This window comes from Microcaecilia unicolor, chromosome 2 (genome assembly GCF_901765095.1).
Source record: "Microcaecilia unicolor chromosome 2, aMicUni1.1, whole genome shotgun sequence".
NCBI classification, from domain to species: Eukaryota; Metazoa; Chordata; class Amphibia; order Gymnophiona; family Siphonopidae; genus Microcaecilia; species Microcaecilia unicolor.
Genome location: NC_044032.1, coordinates 477,718,798 through 477,741,151, shown reverse-complemented (window position 1 = coordinate 477,741,151; position 22,354 = coordinate 477,718,798). Strand labels below are relative to the sequence as shown.

Genomic DNA, 22,354 nt, shown 5'->3' with positions numbered 1-22,354 from the left:
TCGTGGTTGCTGCATTGGAATCCATTTTAGAAAAAAAAACCCTGACACAGGCATTGAGCTGAAAAATGGCCGTGTCAGGTCAGTTAATAAAGACATAACCATCAGGACCTATGGTCACACCTTTGTTTTTTTCCATCTCCTCTTTTATAAAGGAAACATATACTCCTTTATGCCTTTATAAAATTGCCTCTCCAAAAGCTTCCATGCAAAGTTAAATCTGAGAGACAGAGATCATATTCTACATACCGTGGCTTAGGAGTGATGTTCATTACTGTCATAGTAAGCGTGGAACTAATCCACTTGGAGACATTGGTTTTCATTTTCAAAGCACATAGACTTACAAAGTTTCATAATGACATATGTAAGTTTGTAAGTCTATGTACCCCCCCTTACCTCTCTACCCTCATCTCCTCTTAGTTCCTACCCATAACCTCCGCTCTCAAGACAAATCCCTCCTTTCAGTACCCTTCTCCACCACCGCCAACTGCAGGCTCCGCCCTTTCTGCCTCGCCTCACCCCATGCTTGGAATAATCTCCCTGAACCCATACGCCAGGCCCCCACCCTGCCCATCTTCAAATCCTTGCTCAAAGTCCACCTCTTCAATGTCGCCTTCGGCACCTAACCACTATACCTCTATTCAAGAAATCTAGACTGCACCAACTTGACACTTCGTTCTTTAGATTGTAAGCTCCTTTGAGCAGGGACTGTCCTTTTTGTAAAATTGTACAGCGCTGCGTAACCCTAGTAGCGCTCTAGAAATGTTAAGTAGTAGTAGTAGTAGTACTTTGAAAATGAGCCTCCAAGTCTTCAAGAGTTAAACCTATGTGACTTTATAAAATACTAGCAGTAAATCATCAGAAATCATGGAAAGAAGAGAAAACAGCCGCCTGCATGGTTAAAAGGTGAAGTGAAAGAGGCTATTAGAGCCAAAAGAATGTCCTTCAAAGAATGGAAAAAGGAGCCAAATAAAAATAAATAAATAAGCACTGTCAAGCTAGATGCAAAGCATTGATATAAAAGGCAAAAAAAGAATGTGAAGAGAGGCAAAAACTCACAGTAACAACTTTTTCAGGTACATCAGAAGCACAAAGCCTGCAAGGGAATCTGTAGAACCATTAGATCATGAAGGAGCAAAACGGGCACTCAGAGAGGGCAAGGCCATAGAAGAGAAACTGAATGAATTCTTTGTTTCGGTCTTTACAGAAGAAGATTTAAGAGATCTACCTGTACCAGAAATGATTTTCAAGGGTGATGATGCGGAGGAACTGAAAGAAATCTTGGTGAACCTGGAAGACGTACTGAGCCAAATCGACAAATTAAATAGTACTTAATCACCTGGACCAGATGGCATGCATGTCACTGACCTGACTGTCAGCCCTTGGATCGCAGGCAGGCTGACTGGAGGTTGAAGCCTGTACAGTGGCGGACAAGTCAATGAGTTCTGGGTTGGACTGGAATGACAGGCAAGGCTGGCTAGGGCAGCAGGCATGGAATTGAGAAGGCTTGGCTTGGCAGAGCTGACTTGGTGTGAAGCTGAGCTGACTAGGCTTGGCTGGGCTGGCTTGGCGTGGAGCTCAGCTGGCATGGCTAGGATGGGCAGGCTAGTTTGGAGCTCAGCTGGCTTGGCTGGGTTGGCTTGGGGTGGAGATGAGCTGGCTTGGTTTGGCATGGAGATGAGCTGGATTAGTGTGGAGCTGAGCTGATTTGGCTTGGCTGGGATGGCATGGCGTACAGCTGACTTGGCTTGTCTAGTCTGAGCAGGCTTGGCTTGAAGCTGAGCTGTCTTGGCTTGGCTGGCTGGCTCCTCGGGAGAGGAGCAACGAAGGTGTCGGAAGCTTCCAGCGTAGAAGTTTTAAAGTGCCCGCCTTCTTGCTGTGCCTGATGTTCACATAGCATCGGACTTCCCCTCCTGAGGATGCACATCCAAGGGTACTGAAAGAACTGAAACATGAAATTAATGATCTGCTGTTAGTAATCTGTAACCTGTCGTTAAAGTTGTCTGTACTACCTGAAGATGGGAGAGTGACCAATGTGATGCCGATTTTTAAGAAGGGTTCCAGAGGTGATCCGAGAAATTACAGACTGGTAAGCCTGACATCAGTGCAGGGTAAAATAGTGGAAACTATTATAAAAAATAAAATTATGGAACACATAAATAAACATGGTTTAATGGGACAAAGTCATCATGGATTCAGCCCAAAGAAGTCTTGTCTCACCAATTTGCTTCATTTCTTTGAAGGCATGAATAAACATGTGGATAAAGGTGAGCCAGTTGATGTAATGTATCTAGATTTTCAGAAAGCTTTTGACAAAGTTCCTCATGAGAGACTCCTAAGAAAATTAAAGAGTCATGTGATAGGAGGCACTGTTCTGGTGTGGATTAGGAATTGGTTACTGGATAGAAAGCAGAGGGTAGGGTTAATTGGCCATTTCTCTTGGTGGAGAAGAGTGAATAGTGGAATGCCACAGGGATTTGTACTGGGACCAATTCTATTTAACATATTTATAAATGATCTGGGAATCGGAACAACAAGTAAGGTGATTAAATATGCATTTGACACAAAACTATTCAAGGTTGTTAAAACATATGCGGACTGTGAAAAATTGCAGGAAGACCTTAGGAAATTGGAAGACTGGGCATCCAAATGGCAGATGAAATTTAATGTGGACAAATGCAAAGTGATGCCCATTAGGAACAATAATCCAAATCATAATTACCTGCTGCTAGAGTCCACCTTGGGGGTCAGCACCCAAGAAAAAGATCTAGGTGGTGTTGTAGACAATATGCTGAACTCTTGTGCCCAGTGTGCAGCAGCGATCAAAAAAGCAAACAGGATGCTAGGAATTATTAGGAAAAGGATGGTAAATAAGACCAAGAATACTATAATACCTCTGTATCGTTCCATGGTGTGACCTCACCTTGAGTATTGCGTTCAATTCTGGTCGCCATATCTCAAAAATGATATAGCAAAATTAGAAAAGGTTCAAAGAAGAGCAACCAAAATGATAAAGGGGATGGAACTCTTCTCATATGATGAAAGGCTAAAGAGGTTAGGGCTCTTCAACTTGGAAAAGAGACGGCTGAGGGGAAATATGACTGAGGTCTATAAAATATTGAGTGATGTAGAATGATTTTTTACTCTTTCAAAAGTACAAAGACTAGGGGATACTCAAGGAAGTTACATGGAAACACTTTTAAAACAAATAGGAGGAAATATTTTTTCACTCAATGAATAGTTAAGCTTTGGAACTCTTTGCTGGAGGACACAGTAACAGCGCTTAGTATATCTGGATTTTAAAAAGGTTTGGAGAAGTTCCTGGAGGAAAAGTTTATAGTTTGCTATTGAGACAGACATGGGGAAGCCACTTCTTGACCTGGTATTTCTAACATGGAATGTTGCTACTAATTGGCATTCTGCCAGGTACTTGTCACCTGGGTTGGCTACTATTGGAAACAGGATACTGGGCTAGATGGACCATTGGTCTGACCCAGTATGGCTATCTTATGTTCTTATGATCATATTAAAGCTGTGGACACTTACACTATCCAGATAGTACGGAGGCAGTCTGTAAGGGTATCCAGTGACTTTACCCAGATAATACAAAGGAGTCAGCGAAGGTAACTCAATAAAACGATGATGCTGTATATGGTCTAGAAGATTTACTGGTCAACAACAATGACTCTTTTGGTCAACAATGACTCAACACGGCCGTGTTTCGGCGCACTGGCCTGCTTTAGTCTTCATATGTTGTATGGATGAGTATATCGATGTCGTTTGCTGTAAATATATTAAGCTTAATTTGCTGTTGCGGTAAAAAATGACAGGAAGTACTGCTGGCAGTGCTCCATGCTCTCGAAAAAAAATAACACTTTGAATATTCTCCAGACTCCTAACAACTGATTTGAAGTACAAACAGTATTTTGTTTACCCATATAATGACATTTTGAGTATCCACAGACAACGCCATTTTGAGTATCCATAGCCAATATTAAGGCATTTATCCAGAGAACGGCTACTGTTATCTGGACAAATGACTTTGAATATTTACCCGATGAATATACAGAATCATTGTTGGCAGCATCACTACAGCAGTTTATGACAATTAGTTACATCCATTCCCACTGTACCTGCCCATATGAGCACCACTAATGAGACAAAAGCTGGCGCTAACATCAAATGTAAGGTCTCAGCCAATCTCTCCTTGGTCTTCTGAATGAGATCTGAGAACCTCTACAATATGGGCCTGGTTTTATAAAAGAATGCCTGCAGGGCTGGCACAACCTTTGGAGGGTGCCACAAGCCATGCTTACCGCCGCCGTTGGCTCACAATTCCAGCCCCAGCTGCAGTCCTCGGTCTCCAGCTGCCTGCCCTCAGCTCCCTGACAGCCCTCTTTTTGTTCCTACCACCCTGCATTTAAATATTTTAGTTGACCTCAAAGTCAAAGCGGCAGCAGCAGCACTGACAGAAGCAGGCTTGCCTTGAGCCTTCCCTTCCTTCTCAGTGTCCCGCCTTCCTCTGATGTAATTTCCTGTTTCTGCGAGGGCGGGACACTGAGAGGGAAGGGAAGGCTCGAGGTAAGCCTGCTTCTTTCACTGCTGCTGCTGCCACTTTGACTTTGAGGTAAAATAAAAGAATTAAACGCAGGGCGGCAGGAACAAAAAGAGGGATGTTGCGGGAGAAGAGGGCAGGCAGGTGGGGGGCTGGGGTTGGAACTGGAACTCAGGGGCTGAAAAGGGGGGCAGATGGGGGCTGGGGTGAATTTCTGGACATGGATGGGGAGGATAGGGGGCAAAGGAGAATCACTGGACATGGATGGGAGGGGAGGGCAGGGGAGAAAGAATTGTTGGACATGGATGGATGGATGGAGGGGAGGGAAGGAGAAATGCTGGACATGGATGGAGGGGAGGGAAGACAGGAAGGAGATGCACATGGATGGAGGGGAGGGGAGAGAAGAAAAATGCTGGACATGGATGGCGGGAAAGGGAGAGAGGAGAAATGCTGGACATGGATGGAAGGGGGTGAAGACAGAGGAAGGAGATGCACATGGATGGAGGGAAAGGGAGAGAGGAGAAATGCTGGACATGGATGGTGTGGATGGCAGGGAAGAGAGGAAAAACGTTGGACAGGGATGGAGGGAAGGGAAAACAGAGGAAGGAGATGCACACAGATGGAGGGGAAGGGAGAGAGGAGAAATGCTGGATATGGATGGAGGGATGGGAAGACAGAGGAAGTAGATGCACATGGATGGAGGGGAGGGGAGAGAGGAGAAATGCTGGACATGGATGAAGGGGAGGGAAGAGAGAGAAAGTGAGATGAACATGGATGAAGGGAAGACAAGGAGAGAGAGGAGAAATGCTGGGAATGGATGGAGGGGGAGAGGAAAAATTGTGGATGTAGATGGAGGAGAGGGAAGAGAGAGGAAGGACATGCATACTGATAGAGATGAGGGAAAGGGAAGAGAGGAGAAAAACTGCAAATAGATGGAGAAAATAGGCAAAAACTGGATCCACTCTATACCTCCTCCAGTCAAGTCCGCAGAGGACCCAGCTTTTACTTATGGATGTAGGGCAAGAAATGAAGAAGAAAGGAGGAAAGTAAAGAAATAAATGGAAAGGAAGCCCTGGAAATGGAGTTAAGAGAACAGATAGAGAACAGCAGAATCAGAGACTGGGACCAACATGATCAGAAAAACAAAGTCACCAGACAACAAAGGTAGAAAAAATAATTTTATTTTCATTTTAGTGTTTGGAATATGTCCAATTTGAAAATGTACATCTGCTGTCTTATTTTGCAATGTATAGCAATGTGTTTCTTTCTGTTTTTCTGGTATTGTGCTGCATGCAGAATCTAGCTTCTTAGGATTTCAGGTTAATTTTTGAAGAATTTGGTTATCTCTGTTCTGCATGTGTGACTGCAAGGCCAAATGTCTGAATAGGGATATGTTTGTTAGGTTCTGAGATTTTGATAACATATTGTGTTTCAGAATTGGCAAGACTGTTCTCCTAATTCCTGGTTTGTATGCTAATTTGGTTTGTGTCATTTTGGGTATACTGGAGCTGTAACAGCTTACAGAAATTATTTATAATAATGAAATTAAAAACACAAGTTATTTTTCTTCTCCTATACTGGTGTAATATTTTCAATATTGCCTATTTATATGCACCATAGCTGGTAAAAGGGGTTGGTAGGAGAAAGGAGAGAGAGGAGATGCTCTATGGGTAGGGGGAGCCGACTAATAGGCTTCAGGGGGGGGGGGACAGAAACCCTAGCCCTGGCCCTGCATGCCTGTATGAGAAGCCCCAAATGGCATCTATTTTAGGCTTGTATTAAAAAAATAACATTGGTTTAATGTGTCTTTTAATAACAGGCACCCAAAACGAGTGCACAAACACTGACACACACGAATGTACTTTATGCATATACACAAGTTGTTTCATAAAATGCATGCGTACATTGCAACTCCACCATGCAACCAGGAACGCCTAAAGACTTATCACATAAAAGCAGGTGTGCACTTTCTGTGTGCATTCTTTTTCTATACTTATGCAGTCACACATATATAATAAAAATGCTTTTCTCCAAGTAGAACAGGCAATGATCTACAAAGTTACCCCCATTGGGATAATTTTAGAAAGCGTTTTCCATGTGTAAAGCATATTTTGTAATGTAAACCACTTTGAAGCCTAATACAGCCCATAAGGCGGTACATGAAGTAGAAATAAATAAATAAATGTTTGCATGCAGCAATTGGGTGTTCTAAAACTGCTCAGCCAAATAGCACATGTACAAGTGGGTGTGTCAATCAGACTGCATGTGCACTGTGTGCACAATGTATAGGTGCTCCTGGGGATATAGTTTGGGAGACGCTGGTGCACAGCTGCACTGTATTCTTGTATTTTATAAAACATGTGTGTACATACAGAGTACATCACACAGGCTAGAAATGGTAATGTACATTGCATCCTCCTCAGAGCAAGAGTAAATTTGTGTGCTACTGTAACATAATATGAGTTTAATTGTCAGAATTAAATGTATAGCATAATTATTGATTATGCTGAATCAGATATACCAATATAAAAATACAGTTTTAAAAGACTTATTGAAACTGCAACAGGGAAACTGATCTTAACTCCAAATCCCTCTTCCCCCTCCCTTTGGGAACACTTAACATAGACAAAAGGGCACTGCTCCAAAGAGATATAAAACTTCCTTCTCCTCCCACCTGAAGGACTGATCACAAAAGCTGACTGGGTGGATCACCAAGACACCTCCAAAGATCAAAGATACAAGGAGACCGAAAGTCTGGAGAAGCCATTGAAGACAAAGGCTTCAGAGGAAACCATAAACAAAACATTTGCCTGTCATCAGATGCATACCTGCCCCCTCCCATCAGCTATCAGACAGGAAGACGCCAGGACATGTGCAGAAAGGAAAGACTTATAATGTGATCATGCGAACAGACTACATTAACCATAATGCCTTGCAAATTATCCAGTGCAAACCAGGAAGCAAGTGCTGAGGTTCATGAGATCATGTCCTCCTGCAACTTGCAATGTATAAAAGGCAGAAGTTGTTTCACACAGCTCTCTCCTACCCTGCTGCAGCCCTGATCGTCTCCCTGCCACTGCTACAGAGACTCTCCTTCCTCCTGCAACCACGTGCTTACCTCATGCTGCTCATGCTTTGTAACAAGGACTTGTAAGTAACTTATAACTTTTGATTTAAACCTATTGCCTAGCTTTAGCACAGATTCTCTGTAAGAACTACCTCTCGCTGCAATTGTATTATAAATAAACTCCTTTTGAAGTTAAATATATGGTCTGTTCTTTACATATGTTCTTAAACTTGGTAATGCAGGGTAATGTAATCCAATAAATATATGTAATTCCTTTTATCCTTGCAATTGCAAATATTATTATCTTAATAGATAATTGGTGGAGAAATAACTAAAATATATCTTAAAAATTATAAATATTAGCGAGTGCTCTGGAGCAATATCCCCAAGTATAAATTATTTCTTGTTACACTATTAGGAATAGTTCGAGGGCCTGTTTTAGGACTACGTTCTATAAATGGTGCCCAAATTTGGGCAGCGATAAAAATTAGCGCTAAGCACTATTCTATACTTGGCGCTCAGAGCTGGCATTTGGCACTGGACTCTGCATCCAAATTACACCAACTGAAACCTAGTGTAAATTCTTGTGCAGATCTAGGTCCCTTATTTTGGAACACTGAGTGCAAATTCCAGGAACCCCCCTGACCTATCCATGCTACTCCCATGGCCATGCCCCCTTTTCTGATCCATACATAGGATCCCGGTGCCTAAAGATGTGTGTGTAAATTTAAATTAATGCCAATTAGCACTGATAACTGATTATTAGTACCCCCAAATATCAGCGCTAATTGGCTCATTTGTCAAATTGCACAGGCAAATTGGATGCGTGCCCAAATTTTCACACACAATTTTGAGCACCACATACAGAATTAGGGTGATAGTCATTTTTGTTACCTTTATAAAATACCACTATATCAAATAACCTCACAGGAATCTGACATGAAACACACACACACACTCTCTCTCTCTCACTCCCTGAAATAAAGCACCACAAAGTAGTTTGCTGCAGCACTGAGGGGATACCATAGCAACATGTGCTACCATTAACACGTTATTTTACTGTTAACCCCAGTTATTACTAACTAGGCCTCACTGCATAAAATTGGACCTATGCCAAAATAGCATGAGCAGGGGCGTATCTGCGTGGGGCCTCAGGGGCCTGGGCCCCCGCAGATTTCGCCCTGGACCCCCCTACCGCTGCCAACCCTCCCCCTCCGTTGCTCGCCTACCTTCGCTGGCGGGGGACCCCAACCCCCGCCAGCCGAGGTCCGCGTCCTCCTGCCGCTGCCGGCTGCCTTTGGTCCTTTAATTCTTCCATTGAAGCTGGCGCCGACGAAAGTTTCTTTTGAGTCTGACGTCGCTGCACGTTGTACGTGCAGGACGTCAGACTCAGAAATTGTTTCTGAGTCTGACGTCCTGCACGTACAACGTGCAACGTGCAGCGACGTCAGATTCAAAAGAAACTTTTTCGTCGGCGCCAGCTTCAATGGAAGAATGAAAGGACCAAAGGCAGCCGGCAGCGGCAGGAGGACGCGGACCTCGGCTGGCGGGGGTTGGGGTCCCCCGCCAGCGAAGGTAGGCGAGCAACGGAGGGGGAGGGTTAGCAATGGCAGCGGCTGGGGGGAGGGGGATCGGCAATGGCGGCGGCGGCGGCGGCGGGGGGGGGGGGGGGCTATAATGTGCCCCCCCTCTCTGGCCCTGGCCCCCCCTACCGCCGCAGTTCAGATACGCCCCTGAGCATGAGTTAGTGATAAAATAACACATCTTAACGGTAGCACCTGCTGATAACTATACCCCTAAATCAGAGTTAATATAGTTATTACAATTACTAATGTTACAATTTGATATAAAGAACCTAAGAAAGCAGGAGTTGTAAATACAGCGCTAATCAAAGCAAGCTGGTCTGCAGTGCTTTATTTTGCCTTTATAGAATAGGTGCTAATAGTTGCTTTTTTGGACACTTCACATAGCTTCCCTGTTAGGAAATTAACACTCAACATGTGTTCCTTTGGACCTTGGCTAGACTTGGAAGCATGACCCTCCCATAAAAAAGTCAAATAAAATAAAATCTGGTGGCTATTATATTCTATTTAGATCACGTGGCCAAATTTAGGGCTTCAGTTACTAAGCTTTATTTCCCTCATACAGAATAAGAAAAAAAAAGCCTTAGTATATTAGGCCCTTACTCTCTGTCACGTTTAGCATGCAGACAAATTCAGAGAAGTCTGCTTATTTTAATTTATTTAGATTTGTGGCCCAGGAAAACTAGATTTAGACAAAGACCTTGTTTTCAGCTGGGTATGGGAAAAATCTGATCTGATGCGGAGTATCTGAACGCCATGGGATGAAGAAACATTAAGGGGCCTATTTACTAAAGCGAACTAACATGTTAACACATGCTAAGTGCCTGTATTAATGCCTAACACATATTAAACAGCCATTAGCACGTTTACATTACCAATGATGCTTTTTTCCCAATAATGCAGATTGTTTTTCCATTCAAATTTAAAAGAGCTGATTAAAAATGAAAAATTAGTCTAAGCACAGCTTGTGTTTACATAAAAATCCATATTAATGCTGCTGTGTAGTTAAAGATTTTGCATTAAAAACTTGTGGTAATGCACATTTCTGGTAAGGGTTATTGCAACATGTTAATGTGTCATTCAATAACGGGAACAAAGCCATTCATGAACAGTGTGTTAAGTCACCTTAGTAGAAACCACACCTTATACAGGCTTTCAACCTGCTTTAGTGAATAAGCCCCTAAGAAATATTCAAAATGAGCTCTAAGCTATGCAGATGGAAATGAATGAAGCCCAAAAGACAGATCAGGTGAATTAACAAGATGAGAGATGACATAGGTGAATTGCAGAGGTTTTGAATGTAAATGACTAACTTACGCATTAGAGCCTCCAGCTAACTGGTCGGCTGCAGCTGTTCATTTTCAAAATAAAAGAATTAGCTGTACTTACCACATGTCCAATAGGTCAAGCAAACCAAGCTGTGAAACCCTGTTTAAAATATTACTGGTAAGCCATTATTAAGTTTGTACTCCAAGTGCGTTGAAGCAGCCATATTTGGAGAAGTGAGTAACTGTGTTGCTCAGATCAGGGAAACTGACTGGTTTATGTAATGCTTGCAGATTACACTGGTGATACCATAGCCAGTGTGTGTACTTTGGTTCCAGCATTTGCTGGTAATTTGTGACTGTCTGACTAGCAGGGAGCATTCTGAATTTTACAGATAACTTACCAGTAACATCTTTAATTAATAGCTGAACTTATTGTACAGTGCAGTTTTTATGTAAACAATGATCTTTAGCTAAAAGGAATTCATGCAGCACAGCAATGAATCATCCAGGAAAATAATTAGAAATAAATGCTTTAGCCCAGTGGTTCCCAAACCTGGTCCTGGAGGCACCTCAGCCAGTAAGGTTCTTGGGATATCCGCAATGAATATTCATGAACGATATTTGCATGCAAGCACTGCCTCCACTGCATGCAAACCTCTCTCACGAATATTCATTGTGGATATGCCGAAAACCTGACAGCCAAAGATGATTCTGGCTACAACAGAGTATAATGTGCTTAATTTAATTAATATTTTTGATTTTAGAAAACTGTGACATAGTACATTTTAGTGAATCAGATTAATAAAATTGCTTATGAATGACATTTTGTTATCAAGAAGATATCTGACACATTATAAAAGCAATGTCTTTGCAAGAAACTGCATAAACCACTATTTTCAACACATATTGAGTGAGGGTGGAAGGGAGAAGGAGTGAGATTGTGCAAGAGAACCTTAAGGACAAGATATCCAGAGCTCAGTGACTAGATCATCCTTTAAACTCAAGACGCTCTTACCCAAATATTTACTTCTGGGGAATTCTGCACCTGCTGCTCATTGCTAAATTTGTTCAGAATTCCCCTTCTGCACTTGCTCTGCGCACAGAGATCAGGAAGCAGCTGGTGATTCACATGGTTCCCTCTCCCACCATGGCACATACCCCATGCTTAGCCCTTCTTTCATTACCTCCACTGTGGCACAAATTGTTTCTCATATTTGGCCTTACCACTATAACTTATTCTGAAGGTGGTAAGGAATTAAACAGCAGCTGCACGTCAGGCCATATCTTCCTCTACCCCCAAATTCCCCCCCCCCCCCCCCCACTTAGGATAACTGTATTATTTGAACCACAGGATGTATAGTGTCCTGAACAGTGTTGATCTGAACAATGGAGAAGAAGGATGCAGCCACATTCCTTCTCCTTTGCTGTTACAGAATAGGCTCCAGGAATAAGGCAAAATATTAGCGACCTCCCCCACTGAGTTTTTAGGGAGATGAAGGATTATTTTGCTGGAGTGAACTTTTGGGGCAGATAAACGAAAGGGCTAATATTAAAAACTGGAATACACTGTCAGCACAGGCGAGCAGAAATTACAAGTTGTAAAATGATCCATCAGTGGGTAACCACTAGGCAACTGTTGTACCTCAACTCAAGGAGGTTAGATTGAGAACAGGAGACAGTACAAGGCTATGGGTTGAAGCCAGTAGATGTAGCTTGCTAGCAGTAGGTGGAGTCAGAAGTATATCCAAAACAATAGCAAACACTACTAAAAGCAATAGGAAAAGATTATTAGAAATAATGGACTGCCTATGTGTGGTCCATCTGTAAAAAGTCAAAAGCTGTTCCAGTTGGATAGGCAGTGCCTTAAAAGGTGGAGGACAAAAGATTGTTTTTGTATTTATTTGACAGCTTTTTAATTTAGTTGAAAGCATCCTATATGTAGCTATAAATATCATGAAATCAAAACTGAATATCACTATAACAGCTTCAAAAATTACTGTAGCTGGTGGGTGGAAATAGCACTAATAAGAGCTGTATTTTGTGCTTTTTTTCCATACTGTTCTGTACAATAAAGTAATACATGGCCAAATTTCAGTGAGGATTTCCTGTTTATTGATGGGTTCATCTTACATGTTGTTGCAATCTGCTCTGGGAAGCCTGGTGTTATAAAGATTGGAAGAAAAATTAAACTCTCCTTCACATGGAATCACATGTTTATCTCATCTCTTTTGTACAAATGGATTATTCTGTTTCAAGCGTGTTTCAGGGACAAGTGGATTTCATAAGTCAAAATAATAAAAACAATTATTTCCTTTCATGCAGATCTCTCATTTGTTTAAACATAACTAGATGGGCTTTAGACTTCTGCATGAAGGTAGCTCTGCCCTCATTATTTAAGCTCTTTCTTTTAAACAGTAGTAATAAACAATATTAAGTGCCTTTTTATAATATATCACTGCATTTCACAAAATAAAAGGAGCAAGTTCCCACAAACTAAATTTCTCTTTTGATCTAGGCACAAGGAAAAAAAAAGATTTTAAATGCTCCCAGGTTTCAACCTAATTCATGTTTAATGTGGGATATAACTGCCATAAATAACCAAACAAACAAACAAACAAACAAACAGATAAGCACCTGATTCTCATTACATGATGTCTGTTTTAGTGGCCCTTTTCCAGGAGAGAAAAAAAATCTCTGCAAGAATATAACCAGCCCCTCCAAATAACACACTGATTACAATTTATAATAAATTACTACTCTGCCTATGAAAAGTTATTCCGTTATTATACTTCCTCTGTGTATATCCGTATGCTGCACAAGATGGCATGTTTGAAAAATATAAGTGAGATTAAATAAAAATGCTACCAACAGTAAAGAACGACAACGTGGATGCAGCAGCTCATAGGTTTGTTTGCTTTGAGTGTACGCAGAATGGCTGCTGCATGGGAAGGGGAAACATAGACTAACCTAATTGGCTTCAACTTTTTGATGCCATGCTATCTCCTGTTCTCAATCAAACCTCCTTGACCCAGACTAGAGGGAATTGCAGGGGCGGGACATGCAAATTGCTGACTCCCACTGATAGGAAGAAATTGCATACCACTACTATTTACACACATAAATAATAATATCATTTAAAGGTGAAGGATAAGAATATATATATTGGAATACATGTATTGTGAGGAGGTGGCAGGAATTTATTCATGAAGGCAGACTCTCCAGCTGAAGCAGAAAGGCTTGGATCATGCCTAGCATATGGGTTCAGAATTACTTAACGAGTTCAACAAAAGAGGAAACTCAATCAGGTAAGACATTGTATTTTTGTTTCTCTGGTCTCTGCCTGATTTGGGGTATTTTGGTTGAGAGGAGAGGAGTCCTTCCAGGGTAGGCAAGCTGAACAACTATCTATGGTCTCTGTGAGCTGAGCTGGAATCAAAAAGACCTTAACTCACAAAGAACTAGAGTTTTGAGCCTTGGTTCTAGCAGGGATAACCCATCCCAAGGAAGAAGGCTCTACCAGATTCTGGGAAAAGCAGAAACCCCAGGAGGAGAAGATGCAGTATCAAAGAGGCAGTGCCTGAAGGATACAGCCCAGGAGGAGGAGCTGCAGCAGCAGCTGAGCGGCAGATGACAAGCAGCCCCAGGTGGATTAGTTGGAGTTGCAGGGTCCTGTAGCAGAAAGGCAATGGAGGAAGGCTTGGCAGCTGAGAGGTGGCACAGCAGCAACCCCTCCAGGTGGGAGGGAGGTTTGGCAGCAGAGTGGGAACAGTCAAAAGAGTAGTACAGGCAGATCAGTCATTACAGATACTCCCCAGGGCTTCCAGCAGCCATCAGTACAGCTGCACTCCTGTCTACAGGACAATTTGTAATGGGACATGGGGGTTAATACAAAGCTTCCTTATCTAGATAGTAATATTATGTTGGGATTGGTAATTCTAATTATCAAAATGGTTATCTGATACTTTTTAGGAATGCACATAAAAGGTTTTGCTGTTTTTGAACAGTTCAATGTTTTAAGTTGTTTAATATCTCCACTATTTAAGTGTATTGTTGATACTTGCCATAAATCTATAGCTGTATAGGTTGAATACACTTTTACATATTAGTAACATATAATAACATAGTAGATGACGGCAGAAAAAGACCTGCACGGTCCATCCAGTCTGCCCAACAAGATAAACTCATATGGTGTATACCTTGATATTGTCAGGTAAAGATATGTACAGAGCTTGCCTAGGGAATGATGTCCTGAAAATCTAAAGGCAGGAAATCACAATTGTTTCCACATTTCAGTCACAATGTTGCTTTTTATAAAATACCACCTCAAAAACTTATGAAGCCCAGCTCCATGAGAAATAATGGGAGAAACAAACAGCATTCTCTCATCATCTCACACTTAAGACTACTGTAACCTCCTCGTTCAAAATTCAGTTGTGTGCCTCACCTTTCTCCAGTGCTACTATGACTACGTGATCCTCTCTTTTCTCAACTGACTACATTAGAAAAGTTTTACAGAGTTTATTTAGCCCACATTTTGACTACTCCAATGATTTCTTATTGAGCTTACCAGGACAGGACGTCTGTTGAAAGCTTTGCAAGTCACACAAGATGCTTGTGCTTATGTAATTGAAGGTTGCTACAATTTTGTACAAATTGCGCTGGTTACCCATTGAATGGAAGTTAAATATAAAATTTTGTCTTTAATTATTGTAGCCACCAGCTTGCAGGTTTATCAACCCTCTATGTCCTTCAGACCTGCCTCTAAAAGTCTTTCGCCCATACCTTCTTTTCTTGTAATTAAATTGGAAGACTATCGGGCAAGAATTTTTAACAATGAAGGACCAAAGCTTTGGAATGCTCTAGCTCTTCAGTTACGATTATTAAAATGTTATGAGTCATTCAAAAAAAAAAAACCGTTGGATGCTCATTTATTGAGAGAAGTTTATAGGGATTAAATTGTATGGCTTTTTTGCCTATGATAATGCACTGATCAGGCATGAAGAATTGTTATAATGTGGTATAACGGTTTTTATTATTTTGTTTTTTGATGCATGATCACATTATTTGTGAGCCACCAAGAATGTTAACTTGAGCAGCCTATAAATTTGTAAATAAATAACAAATAAATAAAGCTTATCTTACTAATGTACAAGTACCTCTACTCTTCTGCTCCTCATTTCCTCTGTCTCCCCCAGACTCCTCTTGCTCTTTTCCTTCATTGCCAATTCCCAACTCTGCACTTTCCATCTTGCTGCACTGTATGCCTGGAACAGGCTTCCTGGGTTGGTGCACTATGGTCCCTTCTCTAGAGACACTCAACTCCTGCCTTAAAATGCACATTTTTTACAGTTACTTTTAAATCTTAAAAACTGGCTTTTCTAAATCTGAGTGAGCTTCCTTGATTTCAACCATGCACACAGGAATAAATACACTTCTTGAACCTTATTTGTTTTCTCTGTCTTGACTAGATTGTAAGCTCCATGGAGCAGGAACTCTCTGTTATGTGAACAGTGATGTATCCCCTCACAGTGCTACAGAAGTAAGTAGTAGCAGTAGTAGTACCAGTGGCATCCAGACACAAACAGAAAATAGTTAGAATTCAAACACCTGCAACCTTCTGGCAAGGTACATAACACACAGATCTACTGGCACAGAAAGGCAATACATATGAACACACCACAATACACCATTCCCTGTGCATTATTCTGATTTGCCGTATATCAGGAAATAAATAAACTGTAAACGCCTTCATCCATGAATGACAGCTGCCTGCCCTTTAAGAAATAGAGACCCTTTGCTTAAACAAATGTCACTCAATATTCAATCCCCGAAGAGCTTTCATGGCCTGACAGCTGACAACAGCCTTCAATATATCAAATACAGGAAATTGAGGGTAGGAATAATAAGATGTGGTGTCTCCTGGACCCCATGAGGCCTCTAATCTTAGCACCATACATACCCTGCAGGACCTTATACAAGCCATCTCCAGCAGCCTGAACAGCAGGCCTAAACTAAATGGAGAGTGATGACACAGCGACAGCGCTACCTGTATATTCAGTACCAAAACCTATACAAATGGCGGCACTCAATATGTTGATTAAGTTAACTTAAGCTGGTCACTGCACTGGTCCATATTAACCTCAGTGTTTGTTTGTCTGTCAAATTCATATTTGGTGCAAAAATTTTCAAATATTAAATATCACTGCCCAGAATCAGGGCACTGCTTTTATGTAACAAATCACAGATGTGCCAGTCTGAAGATAAACAATTCAAAAATATTCCCAGCAAACAAATATTTCTCTTCAGATGTCATCAATGTGTGCAAACTTCAAAGAATTTTTCAGAACATTTTTTAAGAAGTTTTTTTTAAAAATATGGATCCTCAGAAGCCTGGCCAGTTGAATACATACATTTTTCTCAAATGCAAACGCTGCCCATTTGTCATCATGAATGGGCAGCATTTGCTTTTGAGAAAAAATATATGCATTCAACTGGCCAGGCTTCCGAGGATCCATATTTAAAAAAAAAAAAAAACTTCTTAAAAAATGTTGTAAAAAATTCTTTAACGTTTGCACACATTGGTGACATCTGAACAGAAGTATTTGTTTGCTGGGAATGTTTTTGTATTGGTTATATATCCCTGCATATTAAGTTTGTCCGTTTAATTGGATTAGTCTGAAGATAAAAGCACATTGTAGAAAGCAGAGTCAGATATTTGCTTAGATGAGCTCTCTGTTAATAGTTCAAATAAACAATTACATTTTGGTTCAAAAATTACTAAGAGGACAATCTTCAAACTGTCTATATTGGGAGAAAGACGGCGTGTACTTGCTTTGCACCAATTTTCAAAGCAAAAGAATGATCATTTTTTCCTTCCTTAGCTTAATCATGCTCCTGGGAGCACCTCCTCTCAATGCAGTTAAAAGTCCACCTAGTGTGGGATGACACACAGAGGGGCATAATCGAACGCAAACGCCCATCTCCATGGGCGCCTATCTCCGAGGACGGGTATGCGAAGGGGCGGGACAGACCGTATTTTCGAAAAAGATGGGTGTCCATCTTTTGTTTCAATAATACGGTTTGTGCCGGGCAAATTAATCGCATTTGGGCGGATTTGAGCTGGGCGGTATCAGTTTTCAGCGATAATGGAAACCGAAGGCGCCCAGCTCAAAAACGAACAAATCCAAGGCATTTGGTCATGGGAGGGGCTAGGATTCGTAGTGCACTGGTCCCCCTCACATGCCAGGACACCAACTGGGCACCCTACGGGGCACTTGTAAAAAGTAAAAAAAAAAATTTAAATAGCTCCCAGGTGCATAGCTCCCTTCCCTTGGGTGCTGAGCCCCCCAAATCCCCCCCCAAAACCCACTGCCCACAACTCTACACCATTACCATAGCACTTATGGCTGAAGGGGGGCACCTACATGTGGGTACAGTGGGTTTTGGGGGCGGTTTGGAGCGCTCCCATTTAGCAGCACAAGTGTAACAGGTGGGGGGGGGGGGATGGGCCTGGGTCCACCTGCCTGAAGTCCACTGCACCCACTAACAACTGCTCCAGGGACCTGCATACTGCTGTGATGGAGCTGGGTATGACATTTGAGGTTGGCATACGGGCTGGGAAATAAAGTTTTTATTTTTTTTTGGTGGGCGGGAGTTAGTGATCACTGGGGGAGTCAGGGGAGGTCATCCCTGATTCCTTCCGGTGGTCATCTGGGCAGTTGGGGCACTTTTTGGGGACTTGTTCGTGACAAAAAAGGGTCCAAAAAAAGTGACCCAAATTCTCGCTTCTGGTGCCCTTTTTTTTCCATTATCGGCCAAGCGCGCCCATCTCTCCTCGGCCGATAAACACACCCCAGTACCGCCTTCACCATGCCTCCGACATGCCCCTGTCAACTTTGTTCATTCCCGCGACAGAGTGCAGTTGGAGGCGCCCAAAATCGGATTTTGATTATACCGATTTGGGCGCCCATGAGAAAAAGGCGCCCATCTCCCAATTTGGGTCGAAATATGGGCGTCTTTCTCTTTCAAAAATAAGCTGGATAGACTTTTAGCCGCATTCGCCCAGATTCTATATAGTACGACTTAAATTGCAAATGCAAATTTGGTCATATTCTGGATTTGCGCATGTAATTTAATTACTTAACAAGCCAATTAGTGCCCATAATTGCTACTTAAGCAATTACTGACACTAATTTGAATTAATCAGTATATACGTGCACTGCGGTCTAAGCGTATTCTGTAACATCATGTGTGTAAATTCTAAGTTGCATAGTTGAAAAGGGGGCACGGCCATGGGTGGGTTATGGGTGTTTCTAAAATCTATGTGTGTTGTTGTAGAATACACCCAGTATGCGCCTAATTTAGGAGTCAGCATTTACACCAAGTTTTACTTGGCGTAACTGCCCGTGAGTAGATTTAGTCACGCAGACAGGCGCTCAGTGTTTTCTATAATTTGCATGGAAATGTAGACGTATTCTACATTTCCCCCTAGGCGGGGGAGTTTTTGGCGCTGATTTTTCAGGCGTCAGATATAGAATCTAGTCCATTGTAACTGTGCACTTTTCAAGAAGTTGATTTATGCGGTTAAACAATTTTCATCTGTGGAAATCACTTTGAAAATTGCCCTCTAAGAGCCTAATTTACTAAGGCCCTCTTTTAGAAAGCTGAGCTAACAGCTGCCGCACGGCAATGCCAACACAGCCCATTCAAAATGAACGGGCTGTGTCAGCATTACCGAAACCGACGGCCGCCAGCGCAGTTTTGTAAAAGGGAGCCTAAGCTTTTATCCAGACAGAATGGGAAGAAATCTTTTTGCACCAATAAATCTGAAATAGTTTAATCAGTGAAGTGTGAATGCAGAAAGATTATTGCCAATAAATGCCCAAATGTGATTACAAGTCAACATTTGCTTTACACTTCAGTTGATGATATTAATGTTAGAGTCTGTGTCCAGCATACACCATAATGACATAAATAAAGCTGAGTGCAATAATGCCTTACTCAAATGATAAGGAGCTTCAGAGAAATATTACAAACAATCAAGTACAGAGTCTTGTGTGTATTTTATCCTTTGATGAAGGCCCTGTAAGCATCAGAGCCATGGTATCCTGCTTGATTTTTCATCATGTTTCCAAATGCCAAGAAGGAAACTATGTCACAACATAACTGAGCCACCCACCTGTGTTGTCTGTGCCCTGCGGTGCACTTCTCGGGGTCTTGGCCTTGCTCTGCTTGTTGTTTGTCCGCACAGTAACAGGGGGAGGGACAGGGGTTTCACCTCGAATTGTGGAGAGATCCTGCATGCTGAAGCTTCTTAGCCGCTCTGAAAGAGCTCCCTGTCCCTGAGTCAACAAAAGAAACATGTTCAAAAAGCGTTATTTTTTCTTTCTGGAAGTCCAACATGTATAGGTTTAACATTTGATAGACACTGGAATTTACTGTTCCCCTGACTTCTGTCAGGCTTTAGAATTTTTGCAGGAAAATACTTATTTTCACAAACTAAACTGGCTATCTGAAAACTGTTCACCCGGTATTCTAGTAACAAGAGGCATGGTAATCAACATGTGTAATTTTACAGATAAGGATCACAATGTCCACCTTTGAGGATCTGGGGACAGAATAGATAAAGGGGATGTAGAGTTCCAGGTTAAGGAATTTACCCCAGGCCTGTGGATAACAGAAGGTCACTGTGAGCAGACTCCATTTTGATTATGAACAAAGCCAAAGGAGTCGGCCTGCTTTGCTTAAGAAATGCCTGACTCAAGGGAAATGATGTTGTGTAAAATACAATCACCTGCATACAGAAGTAAAGCAAAGCTAGATGAAAAAAGAAATGAAGGGACCCTCTGCAGCAAGGGGGTGAAGAGAAAAGCCTACCACTGGTGGACAGTACTGAGAGGTGACCTCCCCACTCCTTTCCTGGACATGAAATGTGGTGTTTGCTCTTCAAAACAAGGGTGAAATTGTCTGGGGAGGACCGCAGATGTCTGCAAAATATCTGGCTATCAACCTCTCCTGTACAGGCGAGGGATGGAGGTAATAAGACTGACTTGCACAATGACCTGAACATTCAGAGGTCATGTCCTCCCCACCTCCATCCCACTCACACCTCCTCCTCCTCTTCTGCTGTGCAGGGCTGTCCCAACCATTAGGCAAACTAGGCAACAGCCTAAGACAGCAGCTTGAGGGGGGCTCTAAACAGCAATGTTAATCAAAGCAAAATAATAGGTCTTGACAACCATAAACTACCAGCCTTTGGTTTTACATGCAGACAGGGTGTCCCATTTACCCTGATTATTCGGGAGGGGCGGTGTTAGGGCAATTGAGATTGTTGGGGGGGGGAATGTGCAAGGTTGAAGGTTTGCCTAGGGTGCCCTAATATCCTTGCACTGGCCCTGTTGATCCTGCATGAAATCACTGGATAAAACCTTCGTTCCATGACTTCGTTCAATGCATGTAGACATGTGTTACAGACGTCAAGAGGTGGCAGAAAGAAAGGAACTGACAAAAGCAATAGAAGAAGGAGAAAAGGCATAACAACAGAGAAGTAGAAAAAAGCTGCAACACCAGAAAAAGAACAGAAGAAAAATATCAAGCACGAGGAGGAAAGGAGGAATCCCAGAAAAGGCCACTTGTTACACTCCCCATTCTTAAGGCATTCTTCAGTAAGATAAATCCATAATTTATTTTTATTTAATTCTATATTATTAGTATTTATATTCTGTACGATCTGTACATTCTCAGCAGATAACAATGATTAAAACATACATAATTTTCTCATACATACAATAAATTAAAAATAAAACAAACAAACAAACACTCCTAAAATACTCCTCATTCTAAAATAACTTCAACAGATTTGTACTTAGTATCAATTTTCACCATATGCTCAAACAAATAATAAAGTTTTCAATTCTTTTTTAAATAACTCCACATTCTGCACTGTTCGTGACTGATGTGGTAACACATTCCATAATTTTGGACCACTCATCATAAAAATGGATCTCCTATAACCTTCCTGTTTAATAATACGATATCAAGGTACCTCCAATTGTAATTTTGCAGCAGATCTTAACACTCTAAGAGGTTGATAAATCTTTACATTTGAAGCTATTATCGAAGAAACAGTATTATTAAGAACTTTATACATGAGAAATAAAATTTTAAACTCTACTCTCTGTTCAATAGGGAGCCAATGCAATTTTTTTTAAATTGGTGAAATATGAATATAATGGGAACATTCTGTCATAACATGAGTAACAGAATTCTGAGTATTTTGGGGGTTAGTTAACAATCCAGCCTATAATCAAAACTTTTCGCTGGTGATCTTCCGACACAAATCGGGAGATCGCTGGCGATTTCGCAAAAGCGGCTAAAAGCGTATAATCAAAAGCTGGCTTTTTAACAGCATCGCCGCTTTCCCGTCGCCTCGCCGGCAAAAGTTAAAGGGGGTGTGTCGCCGGCAAAGTGAAGGCGGGGCATGGGCAGGCATGGGCGTGGCTACCAGATGGCCGGCTTTCGGCGATAATGGAAAAAAAAAGCAGCGTTAAGCGGTATTTGGCCGGGTTTACTTGGTCCTTTTATTTTCACAACTAAGCCTCAAAAAGGTGCCCCAACTGACCAGATGACCACCGGACGGAATGGGGGATGACCTCCCCTTACTCCCCCAGTGGTCACCAACCCCCTCCCATACTACAAAAGTTAAAATGAAAACCTTTTTTGGCAGCCTGTATGCCAGCCTCAAATCCCGTACCCACCTCCATGACAGCAGAATGTGTTGTATCGTCTGATAGCCTTTCCGTGGTTGCGATGTGGCTCTCGGGTGAGTGTGACACCTGTTCTGTTAGGTGCCCTGCAGAGTCACATCAGCAATGCATTGTGGTGG

At 41.9% G+C, this 22,354-nt stretch overlaps 1 protein-coding gene across 5 annotated transcripts in view; it reads right to left on the bottom strand.

The window, feature by feature from the left end:
• REEP1 (receptor accessory protein 1) overlaps positions 1–22,354 on the bottom strand; it is a 203,856-nt gene that overhangs the window by 71,256 nt on the left and 110,246 nt on the right. For all 5 annotated transcript variants that reach the window (XM_030191053.1, XM_030191049.1, XM_030191051.1 and 2 more), the window contains exon 6: positions 19,649–19,811. In XM_030191053.1, coding sequence (XP_030046913.1) covers positions 19,649–19,811 — 163 coding nt within the window. The remainder of the gene's footprint in view (positions 1–19,648; positions 19,812–22,354) is intronic.